General features: G+C 56.5%; 1 protein-coding gene across 13 annotated transcripts in view; it reads right to left on the bottom strand.

Moving 5' to 3' along the window:
* Positions 1 to 1,799: 1,799 nt before the first annotated feature.
* The window catches only part of CACNA1D (calcium voltage-gated channel subunit alpha1 D), a 286,013-nt gene continuing 266,499 nt past the window's right edge, over positions 1,800 to 21,313 (bottom strand). For 9 of the 13 annotated variants that reach the window (XM_084902879.1, XM_084902877.1, XM_084902868.1 and 6 more), the window contains 8 exons: positions 13,681 to 13,794; positions 12,623 to 12,990; positions 11,937 to 11,963; positions 9,947 to 10,096; positions 8,420 to 8,583; positions 6,119 to 6,240; positions 4,356 to 4,676; positions 1,800 to 3,878 (listed from right to left, as the gene is read on the bottom strand). In XM_084902879.1, the coding sequence (XP_084759005.1) occupies positions 3,582 to 3,878; positions 4,356 to 4,676; positions 6,119 to 6,240; positions 8,420 to 8,583; positions 9,947 to 10,096; positions 11,937 to 11,963; positions 12,623 to 12,990; positions 13,681 to 13,794 (1,563 nt within the window). In that variant the 3' untranslated portion in view covers positions 1,800 to 3,581. Of the gene's footprint in view, positions 3,879 to 4,355; positions 4,677 to 6,118; positions 6,241 to 8,419; positions 8,584 to 9,946; positions 10,097 to 11,936; positions 11,964 to 12,622; positions 12,991 to 13,680; positions 13,795 to 21,313 lie in introns of those variants that run through there. The other 4 variants (XM_084902874.1, XM_084902878.1, XM_084902880.1 and 1 more) reach the window with 3 other exon arrangements.

Below are 21,313 nucleotides of genomic sequence, written 5' to 3' on the forward strand. Positions count from 1 at the left end.
TTAAAAAAATGGTTTAAAAGCATAAAAGCTGCGTTTGTGTCCAGGGAGCAGGCTCTGAGGAGCGCTGACCCCTCTGAAGAAGCCTGTGCTTAGGCCGACGAGTCAGCAGATGGTCTTCCTGACAGAACGAGGGCTGACACGCAGGTAGGAGCAGCCTGCCCGGGTACCGCCTCCTTTCTGTTTCCCGTGAAGCCAGCAAGAAAATCATTTCCATACATCCGGGTAGATTCTTCTCGCCAGCCAGACCACGTCCCTCCACCCCTGGGTCAGTGCCTATTTCTACTGATCAACTAACATCAGATCTAACAGCTAGATCCATTTCTCTTAAAAACCAGGGGAGACCCACACAACCCCTTCACTGGCCTGGTCTCGAGACCCAGGCAGTCCTCTCATTTCGTCTCCTGTCACCGTCCTCAAGGCCACTCACAGCTTGTTCCCATGGTGGGAGCCGGGGCCCAGGCCTGCTCCTCAGCCTTGCCTGCCCTCAGAGTTCCCCGGAGACATATCATTGTAAGAAGTAAAAACATCAGCAAACGAAAGCATAGCTGGAGTCTGTTGAGCTGGGTCGTCGCGTCAAGGAGCTGGAGCCCTGCGTGACCATTTTTTAGAACAAATTGACCGCCATCATAACAACAAAAGCCTTTGTAGAGAAGCAAACGATTGGCAAAGACACTTACTCCCATGGTGTAGCCCAGTGGTCGGCAAACTGCGGCTCGCGAGCCACATGCTGCTCTTTGGCCCCTTGAGTTTTTTAGCAAAGGCCAGCTTAGGAGTACCCTAATTAAGTTCATCACAATGTTCCTACCTTTATAGTTTAAGTTTAAAAAATGTGGCGCTCAAAAGAAGTTTCAACCGTTGTACTGTTGATATTTGGCTGCTGACGAATGAGCTTGCCAACCACTGGTGTAGCCTATTAAAGCAACAACACAAGCAGCCCTGGTTTCTTTCACCCGCATGGGGTCAGCAATAAATTGGGCTTGTCCAGCAGGTCAAGCCCACACTGTGCACCGAGGTGCTTCCCAGCTTTCACCACCCACCCTTCCGGGCCTTGGGCTAAAGCCGAAAGGTCTTGAAATCGACCTGGATGCAGACCGCAGAGACCCTTAATGGGGCTCTTGCTTGTTGATAGTTACACCAGAGCTGCCATTTCCATGTTGTGCTACCATGAAAAAAACAGATTAAAGAAACTAAAGACTTCCCGGGGACACAACCAAGTGTTTTTTTTTGTTTTGTTTTGTTTTGTTTTGTTTTGTTTTTTTTAAGGGGATGGAAGGGGAACCAAAACAAAAGACATTTAAATCATAAAACTTTCCTAAAACAAAGGAAAAACCAAACAAACCATGCTCTACACAACTTCAAATTTTTCTTACAAAGAAAAATTTAATGTTAGGTGAGAGGTTGAACCAGGCTTAAAGCAGACAGACATCAGGAGTGGTGCAGCCCATAAAAATGCCCATTGTTAAGTACTGACTGGAAAACATGGTTGCCTATCCCAGAAATGCCAGTCCTGGTAGGCAATGCTGGACTGGTGAGCCACACAATGAGACCAATACCTAAGAGAGAAACAGAGTCTGAGGAGATGGTAACAGTGGTTTAGCCCTTTAGGAGAAACAGTGCTCTCTGCAGCTGGTATCAAGTTACCATAGGCATTGACGGAGGAGGAGCGACGAGAAGAAGGAAAAAGTCTACACAATTACAGAATTGCCCTCACCGAGTGCCCGCCCCTCCCAAGCTCTCACCGGCAAACGCCAGCTCTTTGCAAGGAGAGCTCCCCAAAATACAATAAAGTTATTACACCATTTTCTTCTGAAGAACATTTTACATTTAATTAAAAAAGAATTTACGTCAAGAAATAATCATTTACAAACCTTGAAGAGTTTTTGCCTGGATCTGGAGTAAGAATGTCTTAAGAAGAGGTTTGTAAGGTCTTCATAACAAAGTGTTATTTACAAAAAAAGAAAGAAAAAATCAACATCAACAGGTTGTCTATTTAAAATTTAAAAACGTTAAACCCAAAAATTGCTACCTGTTTTTTTTGTTTTTTTTTTGACTGCAGAGAACCCCTGCCAAGGTAACTTGACAAAGTCAGCGTTATTCCGTGAACAGAAAAGGAAGCCTGGACGGGTCTAACGGTCCCAAAGTGGGTGTTCTCAGGAAGTACAATCGCTATGGGAGTGCACTCTAGTGAAAACGTCAGCCCTCATTCGGTTGCATATAAAAGCCCTCGGAGAGAACACACAGCACAGCAATGTGTTGTAAAAAGGCAACAATACTATTTGTCCAGACCCCGGCCTTCTAACCCTCCAAGGATCGCGTCACTTCGTTCCCTCTACCCTCCACCCCCAACATCCCTTATTTCCTAAGACACGCAGCCTCGCCTTGCCCAGGGGACACGAGCAGAGAGACTTCATTCACCTGCAAGAATGTCCTGTGGGGGCAGGTGAGAAAACCCACCACGAAAAAATGCCACGGGGTCAGGCCTGTCCTGAACTTACGGTTCTGGGGGTTAAAGTAAAACCGCCCGTGGTGGAGCGAAAGGTCCTCTCTCAAACCACAGCACTCTTGCTCAGGGAGGAGACCGCAAAGGGTCATTGGGTATCTCTTAGAGGGACTCAAAATACTTTAGAAAAATCTATGTCGGGTCAAGTTCTTTTGAACTTAAAATTTCACCCCCCCCAAAAAGACTGCTCGCTGCATACATGAGAATTGGCTCAATTTCTCCTACTTCCGTTTAGTCCATGTAAAAATTCCAACGATTTCTAGATCTTAGAGGGGGGGGCGCTACCATTATTAGGACCCATATTGGATATTGCTGCAGTTCAAATACGATACAGTAATTACAAAATATAGACCATCTCTTTACAAATACAAATTGTCATATATTACAAGTCCTGTACAGTTAAGTCTACGTGTGAAACAAACTAGCGTACCTAAGCTGACCTGGCTGCGAGTGCATTAGGATTCCAGTTGACGGCTGCCCTTGCCCGACCGACAGTCGGAAACCGACCGTCTGCGTGGCGCCCGCTCCCGTGCAAACCGGCGTCACGGGACAGAAAACCGTGCCTGCGAGGCCCTGCTTCCCTCTGCGGATGGAGGACGGCTGGTGGGGAGCCCTGACTGACTGCATTTCAGAACAGGGACCAGGAAGCAGGGCGTCCGGGGGGTGGGATATGCTGGGCCCAGTGAACGTCTGATATGCTAGACCGATGGCTGAGGTAATGACACAGGTACGGTGATCGTCATCACCTGGAACCTTCCCCACCGTGCCTGCGGGCGGTGGGCGTGGGCAGGTGCCCCGCGTGGGCTGTGAGCAGGAGGGCAGGCTTGCCCGGTGCCCGGCCTCCGTGAGTGGGCTGGACTGGACCTGCTGTCCCCTGCAGCGGGGGCTCAGCCCCGAGCACGGCTGTTCCCTATGGGTTTATGGCTTCCTTGAGGCGTGACATAATCACCTGCCCAAAAGTCTAATGGAACACGGACTTCACACGAGTGCCTAAACTCTCCTAACTATGAGGCACTTTTTCCCTGGCCCCCGGGCACACCCCGCCCGAGGGCAGAGCCAGTCCACCCCTCCCCCCCGAGGGCTACAGGGTGGTGATGCAGATCATCTCATCCGCCAGGTCCTCCTCCTCCTCCCGCCCCGGGTCTGGCTCCTCGTCGCTGTAACCTGGCCCGAAGTCCTGGAGCTCGTAGTCCTGCCGGCTCGCGTCGGGGCTCAGGTCCCCGTTGGCCCCGGGGTGCACCGTCCCGTTCAGCAGGTGGCTGGCCGCGCTCTCCATCTCGTCGATGGTGAGGTCACAGGCGTCGGCAATTTCGTGCTTTGTCGCCGACACAAATTTCGGGTCCCTCGCGTACCGCCCTAAGCCTTCGGAGATCAGGACCTGCCCGGGAAAGAGGACGGACGGCGTGAATGTGCTCTGTGGGGGACAAGGACAGAAACCCCCTCAAGCACTGACTGCACCATGCAGCCGGCCGCATTCGCCCGATCTCCTGTGTGGTAACTACATGTCGGTGGAAATGGCTTTGGCTTTGAAATACCACGAAGCTCACAAACTGTACACTCTCCGACAAGAAGGAAACGAAGACAAGACTCTCAGAGCAAACGGGTAATGGTCACGGGAACACACATGTGGTCCCAGGGACCGCTGTTTGAGACTTGGCAGCGACTGGTGGGTCTGTACGCATGCTGTGGGCACCCTCCGAGCTGCTACTAAGTGGGTGGAGTCCAGAGCAGAAGCAAGGTAGCCTGGCCCCAGACCCTCCCGCCCTCAGCCCTCCCTGTGGACAGTGGGCATGGGCTGCCCGCTCCTGCCGTGAGGTTCCCAGGACGCCATCCCTGCTGTGCCTGGCCCACTCACTGCCTCCACCAGGCTGTCCGCGCTCCTCTGCTTGTCGCTGTTTTTGCTGTGGAAGCAGCTGGGGACGGTCAGGCTGGCTGGTGTGAAGGTGCGATAGGAGATCCCGGGCTCGTCCGTGTACCAGGAGCTGCGGTGCAGGGAGGGCAGGCTGCCGTTGACCTGGTCCAGGGCCTCCGAGGGCTCCACCTGGATCAGGGGGGTGTAGCACGGCGCCCAGTCCCGGTACGGAGGGGTGGCCGGAGGGGTGGCCCACGACCGGGTGGAGTGGCTCGGCGAGTACTTCTGGGCTCTGCTTGGATCCAGGCCCGCGACCGCCATGACCTGAGGAGACAAGGCGCGGGGAGACCGGAGTCCTCAGCGGCCTGGGCTCGGGCCTCTCACTGCAAGGCCCTGTCTGCGGGGCCGCCTCGGACAGGACTGTGACAGCTCGCTGAGTAAATTAAGCGATCGGCAGTGGGAATTCGGCTTTCTAAGGGACTGTATTGTCTTTCCCCCCAAATCCATTTCCTACGGCTGTTCCCAAGTAAAACTGAAATGGTTTCTGAAGGACGAAGCGTCAGGAAGACATACAAGCTGGGCGTGTGGCCACGGCAGCCAGCGCTCTGGTGTGAACGTGCAAGTTCTTTCAGGGCATGTGCGCAGGGACACCAGCTGTATGCTGCTCTGGCAACGTGCCCACGGCCGGCCCTGCCTGTGCTGAGGCCCCGGGCACAGGCCTTGCTTCTCTGCCTCGGGGGCACTATGGCTCTGCGTAGGGGACCCCCGCTCTGCTCAGGGGACCCCCGGCTCAGTCTGGTGTGCAGCACAGGCCCTTGGCCACACCAAAGCCATGCCCCCCAGGGAGCCGTGCAGCCAGCACCTGGGCCTGCCGGGGGTGCAGGGAGGAAAGGCATCGTGGCATTCGATGGCCTGGGCCTTCCCAGGTCTGTCCTTCGTCTTGGACGAAGCAGGACACAGATCAAAATGAACAGAAACACTGAAGACAAAAGAGTACGGAGCTGGCAGAGAGACGCAAATAGACAATCTGAAATGGCAGCTACCGCTCACGTGCTTCGGACGCTCAGGATGGGAAACCTGCCCGAGGGCCTGCTCAGCGGTCACAGAGCGGGTGGGCCGCATGAGGTAGGCCCTCCGCCTGCCCTGCCCTGCCCCTCCCGCCTCCCAGGGGACAGCCCCTCTGATGTCCGTGTCCCTGAAGCAAAATCCCGGTGAGCGGCTCTGGCCCCGCTCCCTCCTGTCCAGCACTCTCACCGTGGAGGGGTCCTGCTCTCTGGGCCACACTCTCCTTGCAGGCAGGTCTGGGGGCTCACCAGCCCCGTGAGCACAGAGCCCTGCCCACAGAGGGCTCCGTGAGTGAAGGAAGAGCCTCTCAGAGCAGATAAAGGGCACTGCTGGCTGCTCAGGCTGGGCTAGTGGCTGCCACGCCCCGCGCTGTGAGCTGTGCCCAGGCCCTGCCTTCCACGCCGAGGGTCACGTGGGGAGAAGACTGTGCCTACACGGAGCCCAGCTTGGCGGGTGCCAGCATGGTCCCTCACCTCCCGTGTGGGCTCGGGCACTCACCCCCTCAGCTACGTCTTCTCACCCATGTGAGGGGTTGGATGATAGCGTCTATTCACAGGGTTGTTACCCAGTGGAACCCAGTTATGTGAAGGTTCTTTCCCTCCCCCTGGGGCGGCAGCCAAGAGGAACGGGGTGTTCTGGGGGGGGGGGGTCCCCACACAGGGTGCCCGTGGAGCCACGGGGCAGGCCGGGGGCCGGCTCACCTGTTGCTGCATCAGGTGCAGAGGCAGGGCCGTGCGGTGGGGGAAGGTGGGGGACGGCGGGACCTCCTCCTGGCTGCTCTGCCGGCGCAGGCACTCGAAGTTGAAGGAGGATCTCCGATGCGCTGAGGGGAAAGCACAGGAGCGGCTGTGGGAGCGGCTGTGGGGCCAGCGCTCCGGCAGGACCGGGCCCAGGAGCCCAGCAGGGAGCCCGGAGGCCGCAAGCCATACTTCCAACCGTCCAACCGTCAGTACTGAGGCCTCAGGCCTCTGGAGGGGGAGTGAGAAAGAAGCCCCCTGAGGGTTTTAAGTGCAAGCGCCATGCCTGTTCCCGGGCGGGTGCTGCAGCCCCTGTGCGGGGGACCGGGCCTCTCAGGCAGGAGCACAGCCTGGCCCTGGACCACGGCGCTTGCTGACAGCCCGCTCACTCTCACCTCCAGGCCTGAGGCACTGCCCTGTGCTCCCGGGCTCACACCTCTGCCTTAAAGGGAGGGACCTGCTACCTATCAGCTCGGAGGGGAATGAGAAACGTCCTGGGGAAAGAGCCAGCTCCCCGGCACTGAGGACAGGACAGAAGGACACCTCTGGCTCTAAAGAGCGGCCTGTCCTGTTAGCAGCCGCTCTGCACAGAGGCTGATGCACAGGTGAGCGAGGGCCAGAGGTCCAGAGCTTGTAGCTTCTCAGGGCACCGGGCACCCGAGAGCCAGCACAGGCCTTCCCCTGGGAAACCGGGAGGCGTTTTAAGAGCCCGCCTGGCCAGGCTCCTCAACAGCTCCTTCTGTGACCTCAGCTCCCTAAGCTAACACCTCGGCGCCCCCCCCTCCCCCCATTCCTGTCCTGGGCCGGATTCATAGTGTTCGGAGGAGGAAGGGCCTCCGTGGTAGCCAGTCCCAGGATCAGATGGGGGGGGGGGGGCCCTCAGGGCCAGGAGAGGAAAACCACACCCTCTCCCCCTGATAGTGCCCTTCAGGTTTAAAAAGGGGTCCATACCCCACACCCCCCCTTCCTCTCATAGGGCCACACCCACTCTGCTGGAGGGAGTCACCCTCCGGAGGCTGAGAACATGGGCTGGGGAGCTCCATGTTTGCGTTGTTTGCCCTTGCAGGCAAAGGGGGCAGCTGCTCCTGTCCACTCGCACCCTCACTCCCGAGGGCGGCACCTGGGCATGGCGGGCATTACCGCAGCCGCCAAAGGGAGGTCCCGGGAAGGCCGTGGGCTCGCAGGTACGGCCCCCACCCGGCCGCACTGCATGTGCGTCAGCCAGTGTTTATGGAGGCCAGGGTGCCCTGTGGTCAGGGTGTGACATTAAACATTAACCATGGAGATGGACCTGACTGCACGCCTGGCAGGGGAGTGGCAGCTGGAGAGGGAGGGCTGGCGCCTCCCTGCCACGGTCGGTATTGTGTGTGCGGTCGGCAGAGTGGGAGCCGATGTGTCTTGGCTATTTTTTGGTTACTGATTCAAGTCCTATCCAAAGATATGCTTTACTCCTTAGACACACTGGAAGTGGATCGTTAACCATCACCAAATGCCCTCATGTCCAACATCAAACGGCCCGGCAGGAGCTGGCAGGCCTGCTGCTGCCTGAGCTCCTCCCGGGGGCGGGAAGGGGGGGCGGTCACCCAGATCTCCAGGCAGTGCCAGTCATGCCCCCTGCTCAGTGGGAGGGGATTCCCGGCCCCAGGCTGGGAGCCAACCCTAGAGCTCACCACCAAGGCCAAAACCTGCCCCAGGGGGCAGAGGGCACTGGCAGACCAGAGGCAACAGAGAGAGGGAGGAGGGCGGGAAGGGGAGGAAGGAGACACCTGGTGTGGCCTGAGGAGGCAGACACCAGGAACCCCAGGGACCCTGCGCCCAGAGGCCGGGGCCTTGGCAAAACAGACCAGCGATAAGGCTAGCTCCATCCCTCCGCCCTCAGGGTCACGACCCGGACCCCCAGAGTGGGTCTGAGACAGCAGTGCTGCACATCCTGCTCCCTGAGGGTGGATCCCCAGCTCAAAGGCAAGGGAAACGTGCAAAACGGCCCTTCAAGGCCCTCCCCGCGGTGCCGCCCCAGGCCACACGCTGCCTCCTCCGCTCCCGGGGCCAGAGCAGGCGGACGGGTTTGGGCTCGGACACACGGACACGGATGAGAAGGGAGAGCCGACAGCATTGCCCACCAGGGCCTGGCCTTGAGGGCTAAAGGTCTCGGCATAGCAGCTCCTCAGCCGTCACCACCTTCCCCTCCCCACCTTACCCCCCGGGGCCCGAGGAGAGGCACGTGGTCTCGGGAGGCTTCACCCCAAACAAAAAACCTGGCCTCACCTGTCGGGGTGGGAGGTAGTAGGCGTCTCCGTGGAGATCTGTGGGAATCGTAGCAGACGGGCGAGTCGTCGTCTTCCAGGAAGCCGTGGGGGTGGTGGTAGCCCCGGGGCCGCTCGAAGTCCAGGCTGCTGCCCGGGCGCCGGCCGTAGTGGCTGTAGTTCTGCCTGGTGGTCAGAGGCGGAAGGAGAGGAAGGGGGACATGAGCTCCCAGTTAACAGCTTCCCATCGGCTCAGACACTCCCAGCCCCCTGCAGCCCTCCCCCACAACCCCTCCATAGGCCCAGCAGGACCCGCTGAGAACAAGGCAGCCCTCCGCTTCCCAGAAGATTCTAGATGGAGGACCAGGGCTGGCCCAGGAAGGCTCAGGACGCAGGCCTATGAGGAATGGGGTGCCGGGGGCTCCCCCAGGCCGGGCAGCCTCAGGCCCGGGGCACAGGTGGATCGCAGCTTTCCTGCAAGCTGGGTGATCACCTGCTCACTCCCTCCTGGAGAAGCCCTCCGAGCGCCTGCCCTCAGCCCGGGGCTGGGCTGGGCACCAGGACACGAAGGTGCATGGAGCACGGCCTTCCCCTCGGGAGCCGAGCTGATGCCACATGCACGCAGCTCACGCAGACGGAAAAGGCCAGCGCCTGAGGAGAGGGGTCCGGGAGGGCGGTGCGTTTGGGGCGAGGGCACCTCAATGCCATTCGGGGAATGAGCAGCAGAGCCTGGAGCAGGTCCTTGAAGAGAGGGTGGGACAGGCCAGCTGAGCGGGAAAGGATGGCTAAGTGGTGGGCGTGGGGTGCAGGGGCAATGAGGAGGAAGGTCGGGCCCACGTGGTCAGGATCACTGGTTCTGGAAGTGGGGCTGGCGGGAGGGACTGGTGGAGGGGAGGGCAAGGGGCGCGAGGGCCAGCCGGCCATGCTGCCTGGGTACACGGCGAACAGTAACAACTCCGGCACCAGAAGGGACCTCAGGCAGTACCAGGGCCACTCAGTGGCCACCTGGTCCTGGTGAGATGCAATCGACAGAGAAGAGGATGGCAGGTGGCCTTGTCCCCTATGCTGCCCGCGATGTGTCCTAAAGCAAGTGTCCCTTTTACCCTCAGACATTCTTCCTTTAGGACAGAAGCCGGAGAGGCAGCCCTGCTGAGCGACCCTTGGTGAGAGTGGGGAAGCAGGTGCTCTCCGTTATGACCCACCCTCCCTCCCTGGCCCTGGGCGATGGGCTGGCATGGGTGCTCGGCAGACAGAGCCCTGGCTCCGTGTGCGTGGCGCTCACCAAATAGCAGGCCTCTCAGCAGACAAGGAACGGGTGAAAGCTAACCCTGCACGCCCAGGCCCAGCTCTCCTGTCCAGACCCTCGCTGAGAGGCCCCACAGGCCCTGGGGGAAATGCTCACAGCCCGGGAGGACAGTCTCCACTCGGCCGCCCTCTGGCCGTTTCCCCTTCTCAGGCTTTCTCCCGGCCTGGAGCCTGGGCCCGGTGCAGCTGCAGGTGGCCCGTGGCTGCAGGAGCAGGCAGAGCACCAAGGGCCCCGAGCCCCCACCTGCTGGAGGCGGGCGAGCTGTCCTCCTCGTAGTCCTCCTCCCCGCTGAAGTACTCGGGCTCCCCCAGGCAGCGGGGGTCCCTGAAGTAGCCCGGGATCTCTGGGTCCTCCCGGCAGATAGTGGGGAACTGCTCGTCTCCCGAGTCGGACCTGCATTGGGGAGAGAGGACATCAGCACCTGGGCAGCCGGCAGCCACGTCCTGCAGCTGTGCCTCCACCCGCAGCCGCATCCTGCCCATGCACCCGGCTTCTCCCTGGGCAACCTGCCTCCGCCAGGGCTGGCCTAAGGCCACTGGCAACAGCGCACACAGTGCCTGTGCCTGTGTGTGTGTGTGCGCGTGCCTGTGTGTGTATATGTGTGACTGCGTATGTGCCTGTGTGTGTACATGTCTGTGTGCCTGTGTGTGCCAGTGTGTGTGCCTGTGCGCGCGTGCGCACGCACCTGTGTGTATATGTGTGTGCCTGTGTTTGCCTGCATGTGTGTGCCTGTGTGCGCCTGTGTGTGTGTCTCTGTGTGTACGTGCCTGTGTGCCTGTGTGTGTCTGTGTTTGTGCCTGTGTCTGTGTGGCTGTATGTGTGTGTGTGTGTGTGTGTGTGTGTGTGTACACGCACCAGAAGTTTCTCTCTCAGTACCTTGCATAATGCTGATGCCAGACCACGATGTAGTTTGGGGAACAGAGCATAAAAAGGGACCTAGAGACCAGCAGTCCCAGGGGAAAGACTGAGCTTCCAGGCCTATCTGATCTCTGTGCCTCCCTACCTGGGCCCTGTGACTCCAGAGCCTGGGACAGAGACTCCCTGGCCACGCACTTCCTGCTGCATCCGACCCGCCCGGGTGACGGGAGTTCTGGACGCAGTGTCCCAGGGGGACCCTCATGCAGGATGTCCGCCATGTCTCCCAAGCCCGCCCGCTGCCCTGAGACCATCGTCATGCTGCCCCGAGGCCTGGCCGTGCGGGCCTGGGTCCTCAGGAAACCAGCCGCGCAGGGACACTGCTCCCTCCAGGGAGAGGCCTGCTCCCTCCAGGGAGAGGATGCATGCCCTCGAGTGCTGAGCGCTGTACCTACTCCCTGGCCTCGGGCCCAAGATCTCACTTGTTAAACCCGCAGACCTCTCCTCCCATCGCCAGCAAATCCACCATCCCACGCACTCCCACCCGCTCAGCGGACACAGAGCAGGTGACACTGCACGTGCTGAGGGCTGTGAAGGATGCAAAGGAGCAATGGTGGCCCCTGGTCTCTCGGATGCCAGGCCTTGCTCTCACCAACGCCCCCAGGAGGCCTGACCCCAGAAAGCAGCAGCCACTGCCCAGTGTCACAGGCCCGGGCACTGTGCACAGCGGCTCTCCTGTGCCATCCAAGGTCTTCAGGGTCTGGTCTGTAGGCACCTGGCACGTGAATGCCAGTCCCTGGGTGGCAATGGTCCCAGGGTGGGAACCCCTTTTCTGCCAAGGGCCATGTGGATATTGATACCGTCATCCGTGGGCCATACAGAACTATCGACTTAAAAATTAGCCTGCTCGCCGAAACCGGTTTTGCTCAGTGGTTAGAGTGTCGGCCTGCAGACTGAAAGGTCCCAGGTTCGATTCCGGTCAAGGGCATGTACCAGTATGGGGTGTGCAGAAGGCAGCTGATTGATGTTTCTAATTCTCTATCCCTCTCTCTTCCTCTCTGTAACAAATCAATAAAATATATATTTTTAAAATTAGCCTGTTCTATTGGGTCAAATATTTAATAAACTCACCCCTAATGCCTTGGCAGGGCCAGACCAAACCATTTCACAGGCCTTATATGGCCCTCAGGCCAGACGTTCCCCACCCCTGGTGTGTGGCAGAAAGAAGCCACTCCCCCTCCCCCCTCCTGACTCCTGAGTGCCCAGCCCTGAGCTATAATATCGCAGGAACGTCTCATCTCTCCGCATTCAGAGAGGCCAGCTGGTCATACCTATAACACACAGCATTTCACACAGCAACACAGGCAGGGGCACATACCTAATGTAAGCTTCATAATAGCGGGCTCTATCCAGGCAATGCATAGTGAGGGAGGGAGGGAGAAGAGAAACGTTACATACTTCCAACAGAATTTGAAGTGCAGTCACCAGGCTGCTACCGAGAGCGGGGCTGGCAAACTGTGGGTCACGGGACACACACGGCTGCCGCCGGCTCCCGTGTGGCCATGACCTAGGGATGGTCTTTACGTTTCTAAACCACTGAACACCACCAAAGGGAGAAAAAAATTTCTTCACCCGTGACTCTATGGCGTTCACATTTCAGTGTCCAAAATAAAATACAAAGTTTATCCCGCTGCCCTGGCTGCTTCCTTCCCACAGCCGCAGAGCTCAGTCACCACAATGGACTGCAAGGTGCTCAGAGTCTCACCCACCTGCCGTCTAGCCCTTCCCAGGAAGGGTCTGCCAGCCCGGCCCCAAGTCTGCTGGCACAATGGGGGAGGGTGGAGTTTGCGCCCGCTGCCATTTTAAGGAGAGGATCACTCAGCAGGACACAGGATGGCTGGGGCCCACTGTCTTTCAGGGCCCTCCTGCAGCTCGGCCATCACCGCGTGGCACTCACAGGCTCCACTGCCCACGTCCACTGGGAGCCTCCTGCCTGTGCCAGCGCATGGGGCGGGTGGGGGGCAGACACAGCACCACCAAGTGCCAACAGACGGTGAAGGTTACCTTTTCCGACTGGACCTTCTCGGAGGCTCATGCTCGTGCGTGTGGGAGGAGTCATGCCCATTCTCAGACACATGCTCAAGGCTCCCGGTGCCGGGCTGCTTCCCGGGGGCAGCTTGGGACATATTGGCATTATTGAGATTGGCATTGGTTGAGCTGGGAGCTTGCTTCCCTATGGAATTATGGTTATGATGGTTATGACACACCGAATTTCCTGCTGGAGGAAACAGCGGTTTCTCAGTATCACTTGCAGGTGGAACTGAAGGCCTTTGGACATGCAGGGGACGGTGGGTGGTATTGGTCTGCTGAAGGGAATCCCTCCTATCACTATTAACATGATTGACATGGTTTCCAAGCAGGGCACCATTTCTCTGCAAAATAATGGGAGACAACACCAGGTAATTTAACAAGCATTTGATGCAGGCTTAGCTACGTCAGGTAATTTTCTTCTACATGAAAAACAAATCCTAGGCAAGCTCCGAAGGATCCCTGGAGAATGACCTGAGGGCCTCAACATGTCTGCACGGGGGCTGGTCCCCCTGAAACGAGGAAGGTTACCAATTCCTGAGCCGAGGAGCAAGCTCTCGGCTGTCACTTGTGCGTGCGCCTCCAGGTGCTCCAAGCTGAGGTGACTTATACCCAGCAGGGCTGGCTGGCAGCCCCCGAGAGTGAGGTTGGGTGGTAGACATGCTCCCTGGGTTGCAGGGTTGGGGGACTGGGAGGCTGAGGGCCCCTGGCAGCTCAAAGAACTGCCCGGAGAAGACGGGGGCTGTGTGGGCTGCCGGAAGCACCCAGATGCTCATCCATTCCAGCCGGCGGCCGTGGCCAAGCTCCTCGGAGCTGCCAGCGCGGGGCAGAGGAGCCAGCTCAGAGAGGCAGGCCGGGCCCTAGAGGAGATGCTGGTGAGTGAGGAGGGCTGCTGGGGGGAGGGCACGGTCCGAGAGCCCCCTACGCTCCGGGGCTGGTTCTCTGGGCACTGCTGTGGCTCATTAACTGCCCCCACTGGAGCCCTGCCCCCCATCCCCCGGCGGCCGGTGCGGAGCTGTGCGCGGAATAATTACTTTGACTACATCTTCCTCTTCTCCCTTCGTGTCCTCGGGCTCATCGTCCTGCAGATCGCACGAGATAGCCCGCCGGATCTCCGGCCCGATGTCGTGCAGCGTCCTCAGCCCCGCCTAGATCAAGGAGAACGGCACACAGGTCAGACGGCGCGGAGCCCTGGCCCCGCCTGGGTCCTGGCGCCGCTCCTGCCGGCTGGGCTGTGGGAGGGAAGCATCTCCCCAGGACAGCCCGGGACACTGACCCCTGTCTGAGGGTAACGGGGGTCCCTGCTGCCTCAGGGTTGTAGGGTGTGGTCAGGGGTTCGATATGGTCCAAGCCTGGGATGCTCAAGGCCCAACTTAGGAAACTCCTTTGCAAATTTCCCACCCCCTTCCCTTTGCAGGTGACAGCGCCCTGTCACTAGTATTAGGTCTGTCATGGCCGAGAGCCCATGCTCCTGTCCAAGCGCCAGTCTGCAGAAGGATGTCCTGCAGAGCGTCATCTCCCAGGCCCCAGGCCGGGCTGCTGGGCAGGGAGGCGGCCAGGGCTGGCTGGTGGTGTCCAGGATGAGGGAGCCAAGGGGCCAGTGCCGGAGGGCAAGCAGCCCAGCAGCCGTCAGGGCCACTGGTTCTGCTGAAAAGCATGGGAGCGAGGGAGGGACACAACACACGGCCACCACCAGCACACTCAGGACGTGACAGAACGGACCGGCATGCACACAGACCTGGGCCGCTGTGCAGAGCCGCCTCCGGGCCATCAGGGGACCCTGGCCGCAGCCCGTGCTCCCACCGAGACCTCGCCAACAGCCGGGTGTCCTCTTGAAGACCGCCACACATGGACACGGGCTCACCAGCCTCGGAGGCTGTGCTGGCCCCACCGCTGATGCCCAGGCCCCTCACAGACACTCTGCCTTCCCTGAGGCCTCACTGGCCTTCCTTGTCCTAGGCCCCAGGCTGCATGGGGACAGGGCCTGCGAGAAGCCTTTCTGCTGTCCCCAGCTTCCGCAGAGAAACGTTTGGGGTGCATATGGGCCAGATACGGGGACGGGACTGAGAACAGGATGTCTTTCTGACCATCAGTCTGAAGAAAAGGAGCATGCTGACTCAGAGACCAAGAGGCACCCAATAGCAAATTTACCCTTTTCCATAAAAAGACTTGCATCTGGCAGAGGCTGGTCCTCCCTGCCCAAGGCCTAAGGCTGCCCATGTGTATGGGGGCGGCACCCTCATTTGCTGCCAGCCAGCCCGCAAACCACGCAGCCACGAGAGGCTGGCTGTGCTGGGCTCCGCTTGCGGCTACCACGCCCACGCCAGGCGGTCTGCGGACAAGGACGGACCGAGTGTGGGTTGTCAGGGAGACCTCTTCCCTGTCCTTCCTCCACAATCCTCAGCAGCAGTGGGCACAGGACACAGACAGAGCCTGGTGACCATTCTTGAGGTGGCCCAGCAGTGGCCAGGTGGGGGAGGGGCTGGGAGAGGGGACATGGGCAGGTCTAGCTGGGCCCACTGGTGTGGGAATGCTCAGACTGGTCTTTGCAGACACTAGTGGTGCTGACGTTCATGTAGAACAGTGTTCCCCAAAGTGTGGTACGCGTACCCCCAGGGGCACGGGAAGAGTTTGGTGGGGGTACGCGTTGCACCGGAGTTTGGTGGGGATATGCACTGCACCGTGCTTAGCTGCGCCTAATTCTACGTTCTCATGAGTACGAGAGGTACTCAGCGTTACGAAAATTATAGAAGGGGTACACATATGTCAAAAGTTTGGGAAATACTGATGTAGAAGATAAAGTTGTATGAAAACTTCCCAACAGGTTCTTTTTGAGAATGGCCTCCTCCCTAGTAGTACCCGCCTAGGAGATGAGCCTGGGCCTGCTCTGAACCGGGCTTTGAAGAGAGGATAGTGGGTCTTTCCATTTCGTGAACTGTGGGGGCGAGAAAGCCTTCCAGAGCCAAAGCTTTCAGGTTCCTAGCTAGGAGTGCCGTGGTCTCGCAGGGGAAAAGTCGCACACGTCCCACAGCCAAACCCAGAACAGTTTCTGATCACAGGCACCAGATGCACATGCACACGTGCACACACACAGGTACACATGCCCACATGCGTAGACACACGTACTCACACACATACATGCACACACTCACATTTATTCACATAGGTACTCACACACATGAATGCACAGGTGTACACACAGTTTCCTTCTCTCGGGATCCCCAAGTCCAGCACGTCTGAGCCCAGGGAGTCATCGGGCTTGGAGGGGGACCCACTTGCCACTCTCATGGAAACATCAACAAGGCAAGTCTATGTCAGGGGTGCAAGCCCTTACACAGCAGGGCTGCAGGCATGTGCAGGAAGATGAGCCCAGCAGCATCACAGCCTGTGGTTCCTTCAGTCAGCATTTTCTAGGCCAGTGGTCGGCAAACTCATTAGTCAACAGAGCCAACTATCAACCGAACAACGATTGAAATTTCTTTTGAGAGCTACATTTTTTAAACTTAAACTATATAGGTAGGTACATTGTTATTAACTTAATTAGGGTACTCCTTCAATCACACTGTTTGTGCACGCCCACACGTGGTACTTTGTGGAAGAGCCACACTCAAGGGGCCAAAGACCCACACGTGGCTCGATAGCTGTGGTTTGCCAACCACTGTTCTAGGGCACAGTTACCCAGGGAAGAAAATCTAAGTCAGGTTCTGGATCACTGAGAGAAATGGCTGTTGGATATCTGAGGCTCCCGGACAAGAAGGGACCAGGCTTGAGAGACCTGCTGCTGACCCCACAGAATAAACAGAGGTGACAAAGCACCATGTCAACACCCCCAGTTAAACGATGTGTATTAATCCCTGTTACAGGGCAGCGTGGGCCAGGAACATGGAGGTTAAATAACAACAAACAGCCCCATTCACTGTCGTCCAACTGATTGCACTAGGTCCGATGAAAAGGAATAGAAAACTATTTATTTGGATAATTTTTAACATCATCCTCTGTTGACGGGTTGACATTTCACTGAAATACACATGTAACACAATTGCATCATAGAAACAAAAACTGTCTCCAGCACGTCGTCAACGATACACCAGAGCAGGTGAGCGCAGTGAACAGACACAGGACAGAGAGTTTGTTTGCAACATAAATCATGGAGGAAACCGAGAGGTGGCCCAGGAGGCCGTTCCCAAAGACAAGCAAGGACAACATATTTATTACAGAGACATCGGAGGAGGGGAGGGAGCATCTCTCTTCCCAGACAGGAAAGCAGAGGCTTACGAGTAGAAGTCTCAGTTACGTTCGGCTTGCTCCTTGCAGCAAGAAACACACCTTCTAAGAGTCAGGGACTGACTGGACTTTCAAGTGGGACCCGGAGAAGGATGGTTGGGAACGAGGGAAACAGATGTTACCGAACTTGAATGAAAACAAAGCTGAAGCACAGCACCCTGAATGTATTACATATCACAAAACAGGAAAATGAAAATTTTCTAGCACACATATCGAGCTAGAAGGTAGCGTAGGCTGCTCCAAAAATTCCATAGGCACAAATCCCAATCCCCCCAAGTTCAGAAAACTATCTTAAATCCTTGAAAAAATATTTTTTACAGCTCTAAAAAAAAAACAACAAAAAAGAAACATTTTTTTTCTTGAAATAAACACTTTACAACCAGTAAAATTGTGTATTCCTTCATATTTCATGTCTGTGTCTACTTCTTTCAGCAAAAATATTATTTTAATTGGAAATGTGGTCATAGCACTTAAACCAACACAATTAAAGCCATATAAAGTCATTCCATTAACATCACAGGAGAATTATGGTTTTGAATAAACACAGAATTGCTATAAAATAGAAACATTATTGACTTCAGATTGTCCAATTATATAAAATATTAAACAGAATCAAGCCTAGTTTCTGGTTGATTGTTAAATGCTAGGTGTTATCATAAATATGTTTTTAAAAAAGAAATGGCGCTTTGCCTGTAGACTGCTGCTTTAAATTTAGACACCATTTAATTGGGATGTTATAGATATTTACTAAATGTCAAGTCACACAAAAAAAAAAAACCACCAAAAAAACACCAACAACAAAAACTATAAAATCTCTCTAAATATTTCTGAAGCAATAGCATAAAATTAGGATATTCTAACATCAAATCTCAACATTCATTTACCTTCCTTCCTCTCGCCCATTTTCAGGGGCATGGTTTCCTGATGGGGGCGCGTGTCACACTGTCTCTGCCTGTCCCCCTAAGCTAGCGCCATCAGACACGGTCACCGGCCGGCTCTCAGGACCACGGCAGGCACGCCCACCCCCTCTGCGCCTACATGGTAGCAGAGGAGGAAAGAGATGCCAGTCTCCAGTCGGCCCAGGGCCAGGCAGTGCATCTTCAGGAGTGCGTGCCAGGCTCTCAGACTCCAGCCCAAAGCCTGTGCCCGATGGGCCTCCTTTCCATCACGGGCAGTTTCACTGGCGGCTGGCCCTGCTCGGCCGGTTCTAGTTAACCCTCAGCAGGACTCAGCCCCTACCCAACCAGCCGGTCGATTTTAGACGAGCTCTCGTCAAAGATTAACTTCTTACAGATAAACCTGCTCATCTACAGGCTTTCCCCCGCCTCCTCCTCTGCATGCACACCCCTTCTTCTGTTATCGCTTTCCCCAGGGAGAATGGGATGGTGTGTCCATTAGGAACACTCCTCGAGTTACAGAAAGGATTAGAATCGTAAGCATGACGCTCCGTGAGTCATCCACGGTGAGTCCAACCCTCACTGAAAAGCCAACTGTGACAGCACCCTGTACGCTAAGCCTTTATCCGTCTGCATCCTGGGAGGGAGGGCGGGCCACTTTGTTCCTGTCTGGCTAAGTGACCTGCCCCAAACAGCAGAGGCTCCCATGACACCCGCTGGCCCCACCTTCCACCACCAAGACAAAGTCACTGGGTCCATGGCAGAGTGCTGGGGTCAAGTCTCAATCGAACGCTCATTCATGACCATTTCCCTACATGACTGTGGGTGCCTCTCAACCAAGGTCAACCTCATTCCACTAATTCAGCAGAGCTCTGGGTCACTAAGTTACCACGGAAGTGACCATCAATCAACGGTGTCACAAAAACTGATCTTAGGCTCCGCCCACGGCCTTGGCTCAGTGAGTGCTCTGAGGAGCCGAGATTGTGAAAAACACTGTCAGTCATGCACCAATTCAAACCATCATTCCTCCAGAGCAGTGGTCGGCAAACTCATTAGTCAACAGAGCCAAATGTCAACAGGACGACGATTGAAATTTCTTTTGAGAGTCAAAATTTTTAAACTTAAACTTCTTCTAACGCCACTTATTCAAAATAGATTCGCCCAGGCCGTGGTATTTTGTGGAAGAGCCACACTCAAGGGGCCAAAGAGCCGCATGTGGCTCACGAGCCGCGGTTTGCCAACCACGGCTCCAGATCACGGGCAGGGAGACGGGCCGTCATGTACAACCCTCAGTGTGAACTCAGCTGGACACCGGGGTACAGGCAGCTCTGAGTCCGGGTGACTCAGTTGGGAGGAAGCGAAGGGTTCAAGGTAAGGATGGTGGTATCCGCAGAGGCTGTTTAACCAGGAGGATCATTAAACGTCTCCCAGCACCCTTTCCCCTTAGGGGGACTTGGGGTCATTTCCCCAGGGCAGCAGTTCTCAAAGTGTGCTCCAGGGACCCTGGGGCTCTCCGAGACAGCGCCAGGGGTCCCTGAGGTCCCGCAGTCTGCATAATGAAGCAGGTGCCCTCCGCCTGTACACGGCCATTCTCCCCAGAGCACACAGGAGGGGTCTCAAAGGCTGCGTGGCTGCGATGCTGCCCTCACCCTGGCATCTTTGTGCTTACATATCCCGTTTTTCAAACTTCTCACTTTAAATCTCCAAAGCATTAAGTACTGACACACAAGGACCCTCGTTAACTTTTAAGAGCAAAAATGGGTCCTGAGACCAGAGCGCTGGAGAACTGCTGCTAAGCTGTCCTCAGACAGGTACCACCACCTTTTCCTCAGGTGACAGACTGACAGACTCTTCACCCATCTAGCATCGCCGTTATGTCCCTGACCCTTCTCCACGCTTCCCAGTTGGGGGAGAAGCGTCCTTGCACGGAGCTGGCCTTGACACTTGGCGTTAGATCGCTCTCACTGGGCCTCAGAATGACGTGCCCTTCTCTCACCCCAAACAGCCGCTTCTCTCGGGTCTACAGGCTGCCAAGGAGAACACAGGTGCCCCCCCAACCTTGGGACCGTCAGTAAAGTGGCAGCAAGCTCCATCCCATGGATAACTGAATTGTGACACATTTTGGCTCATGAAGGGTCGTAGGTGGGTGTGATTCAATAACATGCTACAGAAATTAAGACCTTTTGCTATTACATCATGTAACGTGCCTTAACTCCTTTTCAGTAATTTTATCTTCAAGACTTTTGAAAAGAATAATTATTATTCCCAGAGCGGGGATGCTTTTCTGAGAGTATAGAATCCAGGACCCCGTAATCTGGTGGATGTAGTTTTTAACGGGGTCACACCACAGTGTCAGCTTTTTAAGGGCCTGATGCCCCCCATCTTTTTTCTGTTTCCGGTGATGGATACCGGCCTGTGCCGTGCCTTCCAGCCAGGGGTTTTAGAGTGTAGCACCATGGTTTTTGGTGTTGGGTACCAAGTTTGCTGAGTGAGCCATGAAGAGTCTAGGATAATAAACTTGAGTGGTCTCCTACAACCGTTCTACATCGAAAGCTATGCCTTCTGCCTGGATTCTCGGAGCACAGAGGTGTCTACAGTCTGACAGTAAACCAAGCTTCAGGGGTGGGCCAGAGGCGCCCCCCACGATCTCTGCCTGTCTCTCACCAACTGGCCTTGGCTACCAACCACAGCCAGTGCCATCACTCAGCAAACACAGCCAGGCCCACAGTGGGCAAGAGTCGCCTGTCTCCTTTGAACGTTCTTTGCAGTTTTTATCTATTTGGAAGAACTGTGGAAACACCTGCTGTGGGAATTGCTTGGGGCTATTCTGCCGCAGCTTTGGCCCATGGAGACTCAGGTCTAGCGGACAGCTGGTCCCGCAGGCCCTTTGAGACCGGGCGACACAGACAGTGGGGCAGGGACATCCTGTGTGGCCTTTAGTGTGGAATAAATTTGACATCAGAGTGGGTCAGAGACAAAGGGGGACCATTTGTCAGGCGTGAGCTAGCTCCTCGTCTGTGCCCACAGGCTGACCAGCATCCCTTTCAGGGACGATATGCCACATGGTGCTGCCCCATCCGAGCAGAAAGGGGACTTCAGACCCAGCAGGGTCCTGGAGGCCCAGGCAAAGTCAGGCTTAGACCTGTAGTTGCTGGATCACAGAAGGGTCTGCGGAGGGGCTGGGGGCCTTAGATATTAACTAGAAGGTACAGACTCAGCATCACAAGAGTCGGGCCACCCGGAGTTTTCTGGCCAGCTTCTAACCCTACCCACGTATCACCAACCATGGTGATTGCAAAGAAATCAAACCTGGTCTCCTGTGAGAGAATGGGTGAAACCCACTGTGAGCGCCTAGACTCTCTACTGTCTGCCCATGTGGGAGCAGACTTGGGGCTGAGCCCGTCTCCATACTGAGGCCAGGGAGTCCATTAAGTCCAGGCAGGTCAGATCACTTGGTATCATGAGCCACTGGGGCCAGAGGGCCAAG

Source organism: Pipistrellus hanaki (assembly GCF_964339955.1).
Source record: "Pipistrellus hanaki genome assembly, chromosome: 13".
Taxonomy (NCBI): Eukaryota; Metazoa; Chordata; class Mammalia; order Chiroptera; family Vespertilionidae; genus Pipistrellus; species Pipistrellus hanaki.